Genomic DNA, 17,816 nt, shown 5'->3' with positions numbered 1-17,816 from the left:
ATTAAAACTTTGAACTACTAAATTACTTGTTAAACTTACATTTCTTAATTATAATTAACTAAATTCATTTTAGAAAATATTAAAATACAATAATAAAGTTGGCAAATTTAAAAAATAAGCGTTTTTTTAAGTGATGTTTAGTGCATTAATATTAAAATAAAATAAATTACAATAGAAATAATCAAAAAATATATGTGATAAATATTGAAGGATTAGAAAGGGCCTGAGTTTTAAAGTCGTAGCCCTTACCCTCCTCTCAAAAGTTTGAGGCCCGGATCGACTAGCCTCAGCCCACAAACATGTGAGGGCCTTGTCTGTGGAGTGGAATAGTGGATAGTAAAGTCCGGGGTACAAGAGGATGGATGGTTAATTACTTAATTTGTTATAATTGCGCTTACTTTTTATTTAAATAGAAGCATTATATTTTGGGCTTGGGCTTGGGCTTGGGTTTGGGCTTGGGCTTGGGCTTGGGGTCTATAAAAAAAAATGTCAAAGACTCAAAGAGTTGGGCTGGCCGGCCTACCAACCGAATGGAATGAACCCTGACCACGGCCGTCTCCCTAAATGACTACTGAAGTACTGAGAGTCTGAGACCTCGTTCAAAGTGTGAAGTGTACTGAAGTAGCCAGATGGTTCCTTAAAACACTTCTTGCATTGATACCTTCCCCGCCAATTTCTCAAACCTTTTTAATCATTTTCTTCCATCACAACACCGTTAATATTTTTTCACCCAACCTAATAGTAATAGATTTCCCCAAACAAAATCTCTTGTCTATATAAATTCTGAAAACAAATGAGTAGATTTGGTTGGTTAGGGTTTGCTTCAAAATCACTATTACAAACTCGACGTGTAAGAATCCAATCCCCTTATTCTAATTCATTTAATTCATCAAATACTATTACTCAAAAACTAAAACCAATGCATTTTGTTTTTTCTATTTTTTTTATTGTGTGCAGCAGTTACCAGCTTCTTTAGCAACTTATGAGTTTCTCTATAACCATGGACCGCGACAACTGTCATTTTTACCACAGAGTAAATTCTTTCTCTTATGAAACCAATTTTTATGTACATTATTTTGTTATTGTAAGTGTATATATATAATATATTTTTTTTCCAGATATGTATAGTTGCTACCCGAGTTATAGTAGAGTACCATATGAAATATCATCCGCGACACTATACTTGACAAAGCGGTTTTTTAACTCTACAGGTACTTTCTCAACTATGTTTTTTATATACTGCAAATTAGTATATGTTATTATTAAGAATAAAGTTTTGTAGTAGATATGTAGATGTTTTACTTATTTATTTAATTTTGGTTTTTTATTTAAAATAGGTTCGAGGGAGCAAGATGTGTACGAAGTTCTTGGTGTTTCTAAGAGTGCTAGTCAAGTTGAAATAAAAAAGGCTTTTCTTGCGGTAGGTCATTGTAAGGAATCATATGTGTTTTAGGGCACGGCTATGTTTTCATGTTGTTAGGTTTTATTGCCTTGTGTGCTTGAATGTGTTTGGCTGCGAGCTCCAATTTTTAGAAGCTGTTTTCATGTATTTTATCTACCTCATTGGTATTTTGTAATTATTAATGGTTCCTTTCTTTTGAAAAAATATGCAGCTTGCCAAGAAATACCATCCAGATACAAATAAAAGCAATCCTGTAGCGAAGAGGAAATTTCAAGAGATTAGAGATGCCTATGAGGTTTGTTCTTGTGGTGACTATATACACTTTATCTGGTCTTTAGTGTATATTTATCTGTTTCCTGAGTTATTTAATTATATAATTTTCATTGTTTTTATTTCTGAAAACATTTACTCTAGGAGTCATAGGCACACCTAGGCCCATTTCTATGCTCTAGACTTACCACTTGTGCCTCTTGCTTAGAAGCGCTTAAGCTTGCGCCCATTGCCTTTAACTGCATAACTTTTACTTTCGGTTCTGTAAGGTTTATAGTTTGATTTTTCCTTTGTTGCCCAAGGTAATTTCCAGATTTTGCGCGATCCGGAAAAGAGAGCACAATATGACAAGGTAGGCTTCATAACAAAATATATGTTACTTCTTATATAGTAGGCATCGTTTTGTACCACTCAATTTCGTACTGTGATCCATAGTAACAAAAATCCTTTATTTTAACATATTTACTGCAGGAGCGTAGTAGGGGTCCCACACAAAGAGAATATGCTACGAGAGAAGCAGACAACTTTAAATATGCTAAGACAGAAGCAGATGTAAATAGTGATGCTTATCGAGTGCATTTTTCTGATGCATTCCACAAAATATTCTCTGAGGTATATCCCATTTATCACTTCACATTCCTCAAGTGATTTTCTTTATAATCTGGATTTTCAGTTGTAAAATCTAATTGTGGCGAGGTTGATGTTTCTTCAGGTTTTTGAAAATGACACTGAAGAATTTGCAGTTGATGTTCAGGTTAACTTGTTTTTTAACGAGGTCTCGGTAGGACTTTAAGTTAGTTTCGTCTATCAAAGCTAAGATTTTGACATTTTAGGTGGATCTGACGCTCTCTTTCTCTGAAGCTGCACAAGGTTGCGCACGGCACTTGAGCTTTGATGCAAATGTTCCTTGCGATTCCTGCAGTGAGTTATTGCTGTTATATTATACACTTGTTTACTTCAATTGAAATCATAGATTCATTTTGAACACCCAGTTTCTTCAAAACTGTATTTGGTAATATTTACTTGATTCTATCAGTGCCATTCACTTAGCAATTTGTATCTGGTCTAACTTCTTGGGATGTGTTCAAAACACGCAGTTTTTAAGTTTAAAATTACGTAAGCTTCAAATTGATGTGAAAAATACTATTTATTAAACAAAACTCTAGCAAACAAAATAGAATTTGGATGTATTAAAAGAGGCACTAGTATTTTTTGGAAAACTTATACTATGGTTAAGATCTTATGTCTTCTTTCTTTTGTTTTGTAGATGGAATTGGTTATCCAATTGGTACGAAACCAAAAGTGTGCCCAACTTGCAATGGTGTTGGAAAAGTTAGTATTCAGAAATTACTCAAAGAAAATGTGTATTTCGTTAATGTCTGGTCTCTTTAAATGTCTTCTAAATTTATTTTCAGGTCACAGTTCCTCCATTCACAGCAACTTGCACAACTTGTAAAGGGTCTGGTCGTATTATAAAGGTTTGCTGCAGAAGAAGTAAATATCTCTAAGCTACCCATTTCTTTCTCTATATATCTTAGTGATCTTGTCACTTGTAGGGAACTTGTAAAGAGTGTAAAGGTTTCGGAGTGGTTAATGGCATCAAGGAGGTCACTGTCAATCTCCCAGCAGGTTAGTTCCTTTCCTCTTGAAAAGCACATAGTGAAATGAAATTATCAAATTATCCTAACTTCAACGTTACTATGGTTTGATATTTTGCTTTTATTTTTCCAGTCGGTTGAAGAACTGAGATAACTCATGCAGATTAAGCCAACCATGTATAGGAATCCCTAATTTCTTCTGTTTCTGACAACATGTATCTTGGTCAATCGTGACGACCTTAGGAGGGTTCAAAACCCAAGATTGTTGTTTATTGTGAAAAGAAAAATGTTTAGAAAAGCTGTCAATAGTCGGGTTGTCAGTTTCTTTTTGTCGGGTCTCAGGAGACGAGACCAATTCTCAGCACCTGGCTGATTATTAGGTGCATCCTTGTGATTGTACAATGAATATGGGAATGAAATATAACTTTTACCAATCCAAGAAAATAAAAAAGAACAGCTTTCAATAGTCTGATAAAGTTTCCTCTAAATCATGAACACAATATAGAATCGGTTTGGTTGTTGACTGAATAATTCTCTTTGTATGCATACATTATTGCTATTGTAATCTTGAATTCATGCACACTGAATGTTTGAAAAGTTCTAGGGTGAAATGAAAAGGTGGGAAAGGAAATCATGGTTTATCTTTGATCTTTACAAGCTGTCTACATGCTCTCTCATTGTAATGCTGTGGAAAGTGGTCTGCTGAAGTGCTTTTGGTTCTTTTAGATGTCGAAGTGTATGCAAGACTTGATTTGTGTGTGTGGTAATGGGACACTTTAGTGTCTGCATAATTCAGTTTTTAATGTTGCGAATTATGATTGTTTGGAATTTTTTTGCATCTGCTACATGTTCAATGGCACTCACAATTAAAAGAATAACATTATGAGATGTGCCAGTATTGTACTTGTATCTGGAGAGTGTGTTCTAAGCTGTTGGTAAGGATGAAAAAGTCTCTGCTTCTTTGACTGAAAAAGTTAATTTTTATTAAAGTTTTTGTCATATATTTCTCCATTATGAGTATGACCTCAGAAGAACATTGCTTTGTGATGTTCTTGCAAATATTCAAGTGGTTGGCTCAGAATAGACCAAACGTATATCTAAGAAATTTTTAAAAAGAGATGTTACTAAGCATTTAAGAGGTTGGGTCAAGATTGTACATCCCTATAATGTGCAAGGTTGTCTGGGGTGTATTCCTTGGAAGTCTTTTCAGTGATTAGTACTTCCAAGAAAACATTACCTACAGATTAAATTTAGTTTGAAGTTTGTTCAATTGAGAAGTTTGAGTAGCATGTTTAATTTCGTGTTTGGAAATGAAAAGGCTGGAAAGTGTTGTATGCGATGTCCAAGTATTGTTTAAGAAACATCTTGATGTTTATATACATTCGTTAACTTTGATTTTTTAGGCATATGATGTGCTTGGTATAGGGTCTGTAATGTGGAAAACCTACTTTGATCATGTAAGAGAGAGGTTTCGTGAGATGGAACCTAAGAATCATTTGAATCGTTAATGACAAAAGAATGATTTTATATTCATCTTAATACTTTTTGTTTGATGTACTTTTTTAGCCTCTACCCTTCTCCCTAAGTGATGGTGGGAATTGATCCCAAGAGTTTGGCGCCCAACTGCCGAGGCTTGAACAGCGGGACAGGATCATCTGTTATTTTATAAATATGCTTTATTTTGTGTGTTCAGGTGTTGAATCTGGAGATACTATTCGTGTAGCAAAAGCCGGCAACAGTGGGGGCCGAGGAGCTCATTCTGGGAACTTGTACATTAAATTGAAGGTGTAATATATATTTGTTTATCTATTCTTCACAGTTTACTCATATTTGAAATTTTCACTGCTAAATGTATGTCTCATTCTGACTATTCTGAGGAAAGAAGAGAAAGTAGACTTAGAACGTGTAGACATGTTCAACAAAGACCTAATGATGCACCTGTAAAATGCTGAAGATTAGTTTGTGTAAAATTTAATATAAATGTTTTAGGAAGTTAAGCATAAGATATTATAATTGAATATCCTCATCGAGATTGAGAAACCGGAACACTTTTGTCGGCCAAATAGGCAAACGGGCTTGTGGAGCCATCCCTTGAGAACAAGGATATTCGTACTTAATTTGTAGGGAAGAAGCATGAGAAAGGAATGAATGCTTTTGTGGAAATCAAAGAAAATAGAGCTGGAGTTTTGTTGTCCTCTCTTTTCATATCAAAGGATATTTATAGAAGACTGAGGACCTGCATTTATTTGTTTCCAGATTGGGGAAAAATGCATGGATGGGTGATGTTTTAAAGTTGGACTACTCCAATCCTCCATAAATTCTGTTAGGTTACGACAAGTGCGAAGTAACTGTGCGGTAGTGGTGGAGGCTCAAAACTTCGGAGGCATCCCCATTGGTGATTCATTGACACGGTTATGCTGATAGGGTTGAGCGCTTTGAATATATCCTTTCTTTGTTGAAGGATATTTCAATCTGGATAGCGTCCCTACTCACATCTATCAGTAGAAGGTGCTTCTGAACTATGTTGTCAAAGGTGTCACCAATGTGTCAGGTTTTTGTTAAAATTCTTGGGGCTTGATGTCAAATTGTTTCTGCAGCATCAGTCGGGAAGCCTATCGATTTGCTTCCCCCCACCTCAGACAAAACTGGGAATTACCCGGTAATATGTAGGTCAATTATTGAACGATCCAAGAGTTAAAGATCGAATAAGAAGTGGATGTCTTCCTCGGAGACAATTGACACATCGTGGTTGCAGCAAATACATTACTGGGTTGATTTTCTTGGCATTCCCATGCAGCTATGGTTACCGGATGTGTTAAAAAAAACTGTGCTTTAACTTTGGACACGTGATGAAGGTAGACGCGGAAGGTGGATCTTACAAGAAGTCTTAATTGTTAGGCTTCTCATAGATTGATTATCTAAATACCTACTCAAAATCTTGCGCAGTTTGCCCTAATTATGGAGGAATTGCATTTCCGTTCACAGTGGTGTCATAAATTGATGTGTGTTTTGGAATGTGTGGGGTTGGACATGGTGAGTGGTGCAGACGTACAGTGAGTCAACTTGCCGAGTTGACCGTGTTCATATGCTTAGGTGGATAGTGGAGGGAATGGAACTGTGGAGCTAGATTGGGTGAGAACCACTGGATCCACGGAGAAGCATGTTGCAGAAGTAGGTTTAGCCGTTTAGGAAGGGATTCATAGGTTCTTGTTGTGAGGAATTCACAGATCGTTGGTAAGGAATCCACTAACAACATTTAAATTCACAACCGACAGTAGTTAGTAAGGAATTTATAAGATATGAAATGGAAATCACAGGTTCTTAAAAATTGAAACGCTGCTATATTATGTTTAATTGTCCACCCTGATATTGGCTCTCATTTTCTCTAAAATTGATTTTTCTTTACAGGTCGAGAAAGATCCTGTTTTCCATAGACAAGGTGCAGACGTTTATGTGGATTCTCACATTAGCTTTATACAAGTGAGAACTATTCCTTAATAGTGAATCTTCTACATCCGAGGTTTTCATTCTTAGGAATCTAATAGGGTGGTACAATTGAGTTGTCAGTCACTGTGGATTCTTATGAGACTTCCTGTATGTTTTCATTGGTTATGTGTAATTGGGTATACATGAGTTCTTTCTTTGTTTGTGTTTGTGTTTTGTTGGACTATATCCCCCTCTCACATTTGAAAAAAGAAAATGACCCTGACCTTAAGGAGTCCAGATGTTGCCCGTGAACACTATCAGACAGTCCTCTTGTTCTGAAAATACATGGAAGGTAAGTTGGGATACCCTAATGTGGATATACAAAAGGAGGAAGTGTAGTTTCAGTTCCTCGGATGATAAGATCTTGTTTCAAAAGAAAAAGGAAAAGGAAGATCAATGTCCTTGGTGGTGGAGTAAGCCTTTGCTTGTTTTTCTACTTCTGCTTTGTTGCTTTTCTGGTTGTCTCTTTAGCTTTGTATGTGTGGGTTGTTGAGTCGGACCACGGGTGTAAATGGCCTACCCCGCTGGGTGCTTATGCAATTGTCCAATTTATATCAATATATTACTCTCTATCCATAAAAACAAAAGGGATCCTTATCGTTCTAAGGATTGAAAGGAAGAAAATAACAACAAAATGGAGTTTGATAAATTTATTTTCTTGAAATTTAGCTGACTATATGGTAGCTAGTATTCTGATAAGGTTTCTGTTTAGATATGCCTCTAGAAAGTCGGCTCCTGTATTCTAAATGTAAAGGTTTTGGTGCTTAGGTTATTCACTCGTTTGTTTATTTCAGGAGTTACTTACTCAACTGTGAAGTTTAAATTTAAAATCTGATGTTTTCATTGGAGTAACATGGTGATAGCCTGATTGGGTATGAGAAAAGTGTTAACTGGCAGTGTAATCTGTTCACAAAGGCCATTGCATTGCTTCTTAGATTGTTGCTTGCTTCATTGTTTTCCACAGGTGCTTACTGTTTAAGTGTTTAAATTTTAAAATGAGTCTTTCTTCATAAATACATAATTTATTGGATGAGTACCTATGCATAGATATAGTGATTGAGTACGGCGAAAAGATTACCTTGTTCTGTGAAAATTTTGGGTTAGTGATGCACTCTGCCACTTTAAATTATCTTTCCAAGGCCCATGGAGATGCAGAACATCCCATAAACTTATAAAGCAAACTCATATAAGCCCTGTTCGAATACAACAATTATGCTATGTACTTGAAACGAAGGAGAATTGATTGACCCTACTAAGCAGGTAGAGGACTCTGCTTCTTCTGAATGCATGTCCCCACAACAAGTTGCTTTCGGATAATAGTCTTGTTTTAAATTTCAGGTTGATATGTCCATAATAGGAGGAGACATCTTTAAAGATCTATTTTTCCTATTATGTATTACATTTTCGTGTATTCATGCCACGATAACCACATAGGGGCCTTTGCTTCTATGATTGGTTTTATAGCGCAAAACATCTCTGAAATTCAGCATCTAATCTGTTTATTTAAACTGCTTTATTAATCATACAGGCTGTTCTTGGTGGTACTGTGGACGTGCCAACTTTGTCCGGGAAGATGCAAGTAAAAGTATGATTTCTATTCCTGATAAGTTGATACTCATATTTTCACTTTTTTCTCATTTTATTTTTTTGTTGTTGAAGAGGTATAAGATCACAGACACACAGGCACATAGTTTTAGACATGCCACCTTCCAAGATGAATTAAAAGCTGGTTTGTTGTGGATATCATCTTTCATTCCTTCGACTATGTAAATCGTCTCCAAGAGAATTAGCTCCATTCAAAATATCTAGCTTAGTTAAAAGTTGTCTTCAACTTTTGGACTTATCTAATGGTCCAGAATTGCTGATTTTGCACGCTTCTTTTTATATTGTTAGAAATGTTCAATTGACTTGAGTTTCCATGTTAGAGAGTTCATATCCACGAAATTTCATTTGTGCTAAACCATGTGGACATTGAACCCATCCATGTACATATACTAGCGACTGTGTAGTGTGTACGTGCAATGGCTCGTGCAAGCTGCTTAGTTGTAGGTCCAACAACAATATTAATTATTAGTTGATGTTCTCGGAGAAGCTGTCGCAACAATATTGGATTGTCGAGAATCGATATTTCTACTTCTGGATTTGGAATTTCTAGACTTGTGGTGTTTTTACTTGTTCAAGATACATGACATATATATTGCGTCCGGAAAAAGTAAAGTCTTTGATCTAGCCAATTCATAATTTTGGTTTTTGGGGTAGTAGTTAACGGGTGATCTAAGGAGTTCATCTCCATATTTCTACATTAAAATTTGTAGTTAAACATAAATACTGATGAATGTTCTTAGCAGCCTCATAATTTCAACTTTGAGTTTGTGAATGATATTTCTCTTAATTCAGATGTTTTGTTGCAAGTAGCAGCACTTATTCGGTCTTTTCATGACCTGTGGCTCAAAAACCATGTTGAGATATTTCCTTAAACCTTTTGGATGTTTCCCATTCCAAATTTATGATGTCACTTACTTTACTTCTATGCCTCTTTCAGATACCTAAGGGCGTTCAACCAGGACAACTTCTCATACTAAGAGGCCGAGGTAAGAATTAGCTTCTATATCAAGACGTTCTTTATCTCATCACTTTTTGTCAGAAACTTTTATAAAATGATAAAACGAGGCACAGCTCATACCAGTAACCAGTTCTAGCTTTTCTAGCTTACATACTTCTGGCAGGGCTGGCCCTGGCCCCTGGGCATAGACAAGTAGTTCCTCTGCCTCGGATCCCCAGTTTTCAGCCAGATTTAGGGCCCCTTCCACCAGACAAGTTACTATATATATATTCCATAAAAAAAAAATAGAGTTTATGTAGATATACGAGAGCCCATCTGGTTTTGTACCATGAGGTCTCGAGTTCGAGACTCTATTGGACCACATTTACTTTCACATTACATATTTTTTACTTTTTCCAAAAAGAAAAACAGTAAATAGAGTTGAAGTAGGACCTCTTTTAGAAAAGACCCACACATGTTCACTGTTCTGCTACAGTAATGTGAATGGTAATCACAGAATTAATATTTTCTTTCTAATAAAAGACCAAGCAAATGCCCTGCTTTTGGGGTTTCCATGGCCCCTCAAAACCTCATGGCCAGCCCTGACTTCTGGGGATCATTATAAGGTGTTGAATCAGCCTTCAAACTGATGTACTTGTATAAAGTTGTGAGCTCACTTTTTTGGCATGAGATTGATCTTGGGAGATATGGACTCAATAAATTGTTGCAGAAATTCCTTTGTTTCCAATATTTGTCTTGTGTAATTGCATCAGGGTTGCCAAAGCAAGGTGGTTTTATAGAAAGATTTGGTGATCTATTCGTGCGCTTCCGCATCGACCTCCCAAGGTAAGCAGTTTTTATTTATCGATTTCTACTCCCTGTGTTGAACATTTGATTAAATTAGTGAAACAAGTTAGTATCATTGTATCATTATTTTTGTGGTGATATAGATTTATGTTTTGGGCTAAAATTAGTGAAATAGGAGATACTTACAAAATTGTCATCTTTTCACTTCAGTTCCTCTTCATTAAATGAGCGGCAGCAGTCTTTGTTGATGGAGTTTGACAAGGAGGAGTGGAATAATGGAAAATCCAAGGAGGAATTGAATCATGGATATAGTGGATCTGAAACTTGGTGAGCTTGTTTGTTATATTTCTAGTTCTATTCGTTATCTAAATATGCATACCGATTGATGAGCAAACTCCTCTGGTTGATTATGAAATTTAAGAAGTATTTCACATTGCATAGTGTAAGTAGGCCACACCAACACGCTCAAATCATCCAAAACTAAATACGTATATCTACCCTTCCTTAACTAATAAGGCTACCATGTTTCTTCCTTAGGCTTTCCCTGGTAAGGACGACTGGGTAATGCCACTAAAATAGGCCAGAACAAGTTATTCATTCACTTTTAAATCTTCCTACCTTCTATCTGGATTAGGAAGAAAGTGAGAAGTTGTTTTATTTATTTATAGGGGGGGGTGGTGTGTGGTGGACCAACCAACTTTATCACGAAAATAGTAATGGTCAATCTTCCAGGTATTTGTGGTTAGTCTTGAACCCGAAGTCCTTTGTGAGGCTATCCTCGTATGTCACAACGCAGTCTTTGGACTAGCACAGTAGTCTTGTTTGATAATATAAAAGTCTGAATTGATCCCTGAGTTGCCTATTATCTTAGAACCTGGCTGTCAACTGGATCTACTTTGATTACAAAGGTGTGTGTGGAGGTAACTTTAACATTCTCTCCCACCACTACTGGAGGTTGATATAGAGGGTGAATCGGCTGTTATATGGAAGTGTACTATTTTTAGGTTAATTAAGCAATCTGTGTTATAAAAGGAAAATAGAATGGTTACCAGGAGAAGCCCCAATGTTGGTAAGTTGCATAGTTTCTGGAGATACGTGTAGTACAAATATAAGGTGTTGAAACCAGTGTTTAGAAAACCGGACCGGACCGGTGGTTGAACCGGGGTCCGACCGGAACCTGTAAATTTTCGGTTCGGTTCAGTTAAAATTTGAGTTTATGGTTGGACCCTCGGTCTAAGCTTAAACCGTGGTTGAACCGGCGAACCGGTTGAACCGGTTCAGTTCTAAACCGGATCACCCTTATATAATTTTTTTTTTTTTTTTTTTTTTTAAAAATTGATAATGTGGGGAGTTGAACCTAACACCTAAACAAGATAATCCAAACTCCAAACCAACATACTACTATGTATTTCTTGTATAAGAAATTTATTTTGATATATAATACCAATTAATATTGAATTAAAACATGTATTTATTCATTTTATTATTGTAATTATTAAAAAATTTGCTAAATAAACATCAATCGGTCCGACCGAGTCGAACCATGGTTGAACCATTTTAACAAAAAATCGGTTTGATTACCGGTTCGGTTTTCAAAACATTGGTTGAAACCCAAGGCACAACAACCTACACACTGGACAATGAATGGACGCTTGGTTGGTCACTCCAAAGTTTACTGAGGTGGCTGAGTCAAGCGAGCAAGCAGGTTAGAGGGTTTAGCATAGTTGTAACCAGATGCTTGAAAGGGGATAAAAGAGAGATTTCAAGGAGGCTCCAGCCTTGTAGAAAGTAGAAGCCAACTGACAAATGGGCTATTGAGAGTCTGACTGGTGGAGTCAGAGAGAAGGAATGATGTATACGAAGGCAGAAGCAACTTCGAATCAATAACACCAATGAATAAAATTGATAAACACCCAAAAACTAGGGTTTGAAAGGGAAAACGAATTTCCTTAATTCAATCTCTTAATTAAACAATCCAAAAACAACCAACCTAACAATGAAGGCCTAGATGCCTTTATATAATAAACCTTGTTCCTAATTCTAATTATAGTCCTAATAGGAAACTACTACTAACATAACAAATAAAAATATAAACTAACTAAACTAAATACTATTAATTCCATGCCCAAGCATCTGACTCCCCGGCTTAGAAGCAAACTTGTCCTTGAGTTTAAGAAGAAGAAAAGACAGAACGTTGTGGCAGTCCTTGAACAGTAGATGTAGGAGGAAGTGGAGGCAATACAATCTGTTGGCCCTGAAAAATGAAAGAATAGGTACTGGCAGTGCCATCATATGTTTTGTCCCGGTCATATTGCCATGGTCGCCCCAATAATAGATGGCAAACAGTAGTCATAGGAATCACAGTGCACCAAACGTCATCTTTGTAAAGGGAGCCAATGGAGAAAAGAATCAAGCAACGACGAGTAACCTCAATTTCACTACCCTTGCTCAAGCCTTGTATTTTGTATGGTTCTGGAAGCGGTTCAGTCTTCAATTGGAGCTTATCAACCGTTTCTTGCGAGACAAGATTATCACTAGAACCACTATCAATAATGACATTAAAAAGTTTGCCTCATGCAATACAACGAGTTTCAAAAATGGCAAAGCGACGCCATGAAGGTTTATTAGTAGAAGATGTAACCAAGGATCAACGAATCATCAAAGCAGGAACACCAGAATCAGGAGGTGTAACAACCACAGGTTGAGTCATACTATGCGGCAACTGTGTAGCACCCATCTCACTCTGATCATCATGGACTAATGCCACTCTCTTTAATTGTGGACAATCACTTTTCATATGTTCAACTTTGCCGCACTCAAAACACGTAGCCTCAAAAGTACTTCTGGGAATAGAAACTGGATGTGGTGTAGTTATAGAAACAAAAGATTTATGCAATTCTTCAGCCTTAAGAGCATACTTGATAGCGTTAGACATATAAAAAATGTCTTTAAATGCTAAATCTTTTTGTATCGATTGGTTCAACCATTCAAATATCTTCCTACCTTATGTTCCACAGTCTCAGATAAATCAGCCTTGGTGGCCAATAAAAGAAACACCTCGGTATACTCAGTCACACTCTTAAGATTTTGTTTTAAATTTTGGAGGCGTATAAATAAATCCCTCTCATAATCATGAGGTATAAATTCTCTTTTCTCATGTCGCGGCGCATTTTATCCCAAGTGGTAATTTTATTGTAACCCAATTTAGCACGAGTCAATTGAAGTTCATCCCACCAAACAAGTGCATAGTCTGTTAATTTAGTCGTAACTAATTTAACACACTTAGGATCCTCTAAATTTTTATAATAAAAAACCTTTCCAATTTTATTTAACCAGTCACCAAAAGTATCAGGCTTTAATTTTCCATCAAATTCAGGCATATCTAATTTAATATCACCCATCTGATTCTTCTCTAAAATGCGCAATAAACGATTAATATCAAAATTACCTGCGGTGTGCTGAAAATTTCGATGCCTTGAATTTCTCCCATTGCGACGAGGTGGTGATGGACTAGATGAGAGGTCTGAAGGATTAGGTGGATCAAAATCAGGAGCAATGCGGTGGGGCTGTCGTCGATTTCTTCGTGGAGAACTTGGTGGTGACGCGCGTCGATCACAGGCTATGGGAGCACCCTTGTGGCGTCTCAAAATCTGGTGGGCGTGACCATTAGGATTGGGCCTGAAAGCATGTTGTTCTCGGCCTTGGGCCTGGTCTGCATAAGCCCACAGTTGGAAATTAGGGGCAACATAATTAGAACCTGGTCCAGTGCTAGTAGCATATTGGGCTTGGTCAGTAGAAGCCCAATGTGGGGTATCACTTTCGCGATCAGAAATAGAAGGAAGAGGTCTTCTTCCCTGTCGAACTTGTTGTGGAAGACGATCTACCAGGGGAGCAAAAACTTGATATGTGAGGTAAGCTTGCTGATCGCCTTGTCGAACTCTTTGATATCTCTGATTGTGTTGGTTGGCAACTTGAGTTTGAGGAACCAAATTCGGAACTTGGTGGTGGCGATTTCTTCTATTTGCTCTTTCAAAATCAAGATTTTTGTTGCTGGAAGTGTTGGGATTTCTCTCTCGATCTCCTTGGTTGGGGTGGGGAGTTCGAATTCCACGAATTGGAGGTGGTGGGTTTGATATGCTGCGATTGTGGTAGTCTGCAGCAGCCACCCATTGAGCAATACGTTGTTCAGTATGGCTGGAAAGTGTTGGTGAATGTGGTCTAGAAGGTGCGTGGCTATGTTGGCGAGGTGCTGGAGGGTCGTGTACTTCGACATCGGAATTGGAACGGCATTGTCTTCTTCCCTTGGCACGAGTCTGCAACAATTGCGGTGCGTCGATAATTAGGTACGAGTTTCGACAACATCTCCTTAATCTCTCGCAATTCCATCTTGCTACCTTGTAATTCTTCTTCTACACGGTGTAGTCGTGTATTTACTACTAGTGGTCGTCCGCGTCCTCTTTGTTGAGTGTCCATGACGAGCAAACCAGGAAAACCTAAAAATCTGATACCAATTTGATGTATACGAAGGCGGAAGGCCGGAAACAACTTCGAATCAATAACACCAATGAATAAAATTGATAAACACCCAAAAACTACAACTTCGAATCAATAACACCAATGAATAAAATTGATAAACACCCAAAAACTAGGGTTTGAAAGGGAAAACGAATTTCCTTAATTCAATCTTTGAATTAAACAATCCAAAAACAACCAACCTAACAATGAAGGCCTAGATGCCTTTATATAATAAACCTTGTTCCTAATTCTAATTATAGTCATAATAGGAAACTACTACTAACATAACAAATAAAAATATAAACTAACTAAACTAAATTCTATTAATTCCATGCCCATGCATCAAGGAATCTGGTGCACCCATAAGTGCAAACAAGGAGTCAAGGTGAAAGAAGGGAAAGGATGTAGTTGACTAATTGCTACTTGTGTGTGATGGGGTGGAGCATGGATAGGCATACCATGAACTGATTTCACCTACGGGAATAAGACAGAAGCAGTGGCTCAGATGATGAATTAGACATGTTGGTAAAAGAGTGTAGGCTAAGGGTCAAGGGGAGGTGGAGACACCAATCACGATCACTCGAACACAACCTGATGTGTTGGGTGTGTGGGCCGAACTTTGATTAGTGCCACATTGGGAATCAAAGCAGCTACACTTCAATTAATAAAGTGGGTTCACCTTTGATGGCATTGAAGGTCTTTTAGTAAAAACCTCAGACCATGGATGAGCCCCAATTGTGATTGGGCTCTGTGGTGGACTAAGGTTGGGGACAATATTGGTCTAGGGTGAGTAATCTGTGAGGGCATCATATGTTGAGCCATTGGTTTGGCTGCAATCAAGCTTGACAAGTGGTTTCCTAGGTGATGGTTCTGCTGGGCCAGTTTCCGTCTAAGGTGGAGATTGTTGGGTGTGTGGACCGACCTGTGATTAGTCCCAGATTAGGTAGCAAAGAAGCCACACTCCAGTTAATAAAATGGGATTTCAGCCTTAATTGCGTCGTGGTGTTTCTGGTTAAAACCCCATACCGTAGATGAGGTCCAATTATGATTAGGCTCAGTGGTGGCCAAGGTTGGGGACAATATCAGGCTAGGGTGAGAGATCTGTGAGGCAACATTATGTTGGGCACTAGGTTTGGCTGCTGTCAAGCCTGACATGAAGTAGAGGTGGAGTTAACTCTAGGGCCTGCCTAAAAATGACATGAGGATTGTTGATGATATTGAACTATAATGGGGCATAGTAAATGTCTACAGTACAATGGAGAACCTCTTGAAGTGTTTTAAGACTGTATGCCTCGGATGTTTACTATATCTCTCTGTAAGGTTCAATAAACTATACTTGGAAGTCACTCATATTTTACGAACACCCGCCTTGCATTTGACGCTTGTGAGGGCATGTGTAAAAGAAGTATCTCTATGAGCGCATTTCACTTATATTCTGACCTTTACATTACAGACTTCAAGCCTCTTCACTTGGGGGCATTGGTATAACACATCTACATATGTTCAAATACTAAGAGCTCAAGTTGATGCCCATTCCCTCCCCCACCACACCACACACACAAACAAATATCAAGTCCCAATCTGGCAACAGAATCATTTTTTTTTGGTGGGTAGTTCGTATAGCCTTGAATCCACTTATTCCGCAATCCAAGACCTTGGGCCCAGCTCAACTCCAAAGGGTTGACCAGTAGGTTGCTGGATACTTCTGTGCAATCGTGGTGCCTGCTTGAGGCCTTAATAGAACTATAAACCATAAAATTGGAAATGCATGATTTGCTTAGGTCTCAAAATAATTTTTTTCGCTATCAGTAGTCATTGTGTTACCTTTCCAATTGTAATGGTAATTTTGGAAATGGATAACAGGCTTTATCAGCAGCTATCTACTGGTTGAACTTACAGGTGGCAGATACTGGTTGAAGCATCGCGTACAGCTAAATTCAGTTTCTTCTTATTGATCCTCCTGGTTCTGGCAAGGTACATGTGAGCATGTGCTGTATTATTTTGTTAAGCATCTGTTGCCCGAGAGGCCCATCGGCCTTTGTTCTCATGATGAGGTAATTTTCACAGATGGTGCATGCATTTTTTTGTCCTTACATTGTTTGGTTGTTATCACTCCTTCAGCTTTTCCACCAATGTCATTTTCACCATAATTGTTGTATAGAACTTGTTCTTTACAAATATCAATAAAATTCTTTACATAGTCAGTTCTGCTTCCATGTTAAGTTTCATTTTACAATATTGTTTTTTATGTGTAATTTAACCCTATATAGCCTAAGATTTTTGGTGCTGTGGTGCTTGCAGTTATGATCTTGGATTGCAGAAATGATCACACCAAGATCGTCCGATTGAGATTTTTATGATACACGCTGCACTGAGCTTTAAGTTTGTGATGGAGATTTGAAGTATACAGAGGCACTGAGCTGTATACAGAAGCACTGAGTTTGTGATGGAGATTTTTATTATACACGCTGCACTGAGCTTAATGAGTTCTTTAGTGTCCCTCGTGTAAAGCTTACTGGTAGAAGTTTGTGCAAGGACTTAATTTCTGTGACTTGTCTTAATAAGAGAACGTACTGAGTCGTATCTCTATAACTTATATCGCAAATCAGGTGCGTGGAAGGTTATTAGTGTTGTTCTTATGTTTGGTGTTACTTTGAAAGTTAGGAGCATCTATGCACCCTTCTCCACTGTCATTTACGACTTTTCTGAATGCTGCAGAGTGTTTCAGAACTAGCACAACCTGGAGTCTTCCAACCCGGACATTTGTTCAAAGTCCGCACAACGGACATTTTCCTAAAAAGTTTTGGTGTAGTCTATGTCTGAAATGTTTGTTAACTTCACTTCAGTCTAGACATTATAGCGCTATCAGAATTAAAAGGTGTATGAGATCTACTGAATCCAGATCAAATAAGATATTTGAATTCAATTCAGAGCTTAACTCCTCTAAGAAGTCCTAGATGAAATATATATTGATCTGTTATCATTGTCTGGAATTTGAAATTGTGGTTTTATTGTGGTTGTCAGAAAGGGAGGTTACATTATTATGTCGTTTTGCTTGTGTCAGAGTCCAGAACTTTGAGGTAATTGTAGTGCGAAACCAAGTACAATTCATATTACAAATCTGCACAAGCATTTATTTGATTGCACGGTCTGGGATTGGGGCGACAATCTGCCAATAACATTTTACCTCTAAGCC

The 17,816-nt window shown here is 37.6% G+C and overlaps 1 protein-coding gene across 6 annotated transcripts; it reads left to right on the top strand.

Annotated features, from left to right (window-relative positions):
- Positions 1 to 507: 507 nt before the first annotated feature.
- On the top strand, positions 508 to 17,613 carry ATJ1 (DNAJ heat shock family protein). Of its 6 annotated transcripts, none has more exons than XM_086607001.1 (21): positions 508 to 850; positions 961 to 1,033; positions 1,119 to 1,211; positions 1,338 to 1,420; positions 1,614 to 1,697; positions 1,986 to 2,024; positions 2,144 to 2,284; positions 2,385 to 2,426; positions 2,506 to 2,593; positions 2,940 to 3,004; positions 3,088 to 3,150; positions 3,229 to 3,301; positions 4,964 to 5,055; positions 6,679 to 6,750; positions 8,285 to 8,341; positions 9,299 to 9,347; positions 10,072 to 10,144; positions 10,316 to 10,432; positions 16,520 to 16,674; positions 16,922 to 17,229; positions 17,339 to 17,613. In XM_086607001.1, the coding sequence occupies exons 1-19, from the start codon at positions 794 to 796 to the stop codon at positions 16,602 to 16,604; spliced, it is 1,446 nt and encodes a 481-aa protein (XP_086463127.1). In that variant the 5' UTR covers positions 508 to 793; the 3' UTR covers positions 16,605 to 16,674; positions 16,922 to 17,229; positions 17,339 to 17,613. The 6 variants fall into 6 exon arrangements, with proteins under 6 accessions (XP_086463127.1, XP_086463125.1, XP_086463126.1 ...); XM_086606999.1 differs by having other exon boundaries at positions 567 to 850; positions 16,520 to 16,594; XM_086607000.1 differs by having other exon boundaries at positions 571 to 850; positions 958 to 1,033.
- Positions 17,614 to 17,816: the final 203 nt, after the last annotated feature.

Source organism: Coptis chinensis, chromosome 4, assembly GCF_015680905.1.
Source record: "Coptis chinensis isolate HL-2020 chromosome 4, ASM1568090v1, whole genome shotgun sequence".
Classification (NCBI taxonomy): Eukaryota; Viridiplantae; Streptophyta; class Magnoliopsida; order Ranunculales; family Ranunculaceae; genus Coptis; species Coptis chinensis.
This window is presented reverse-complemented; position numbering and strand designations above follow the sequence as displayed.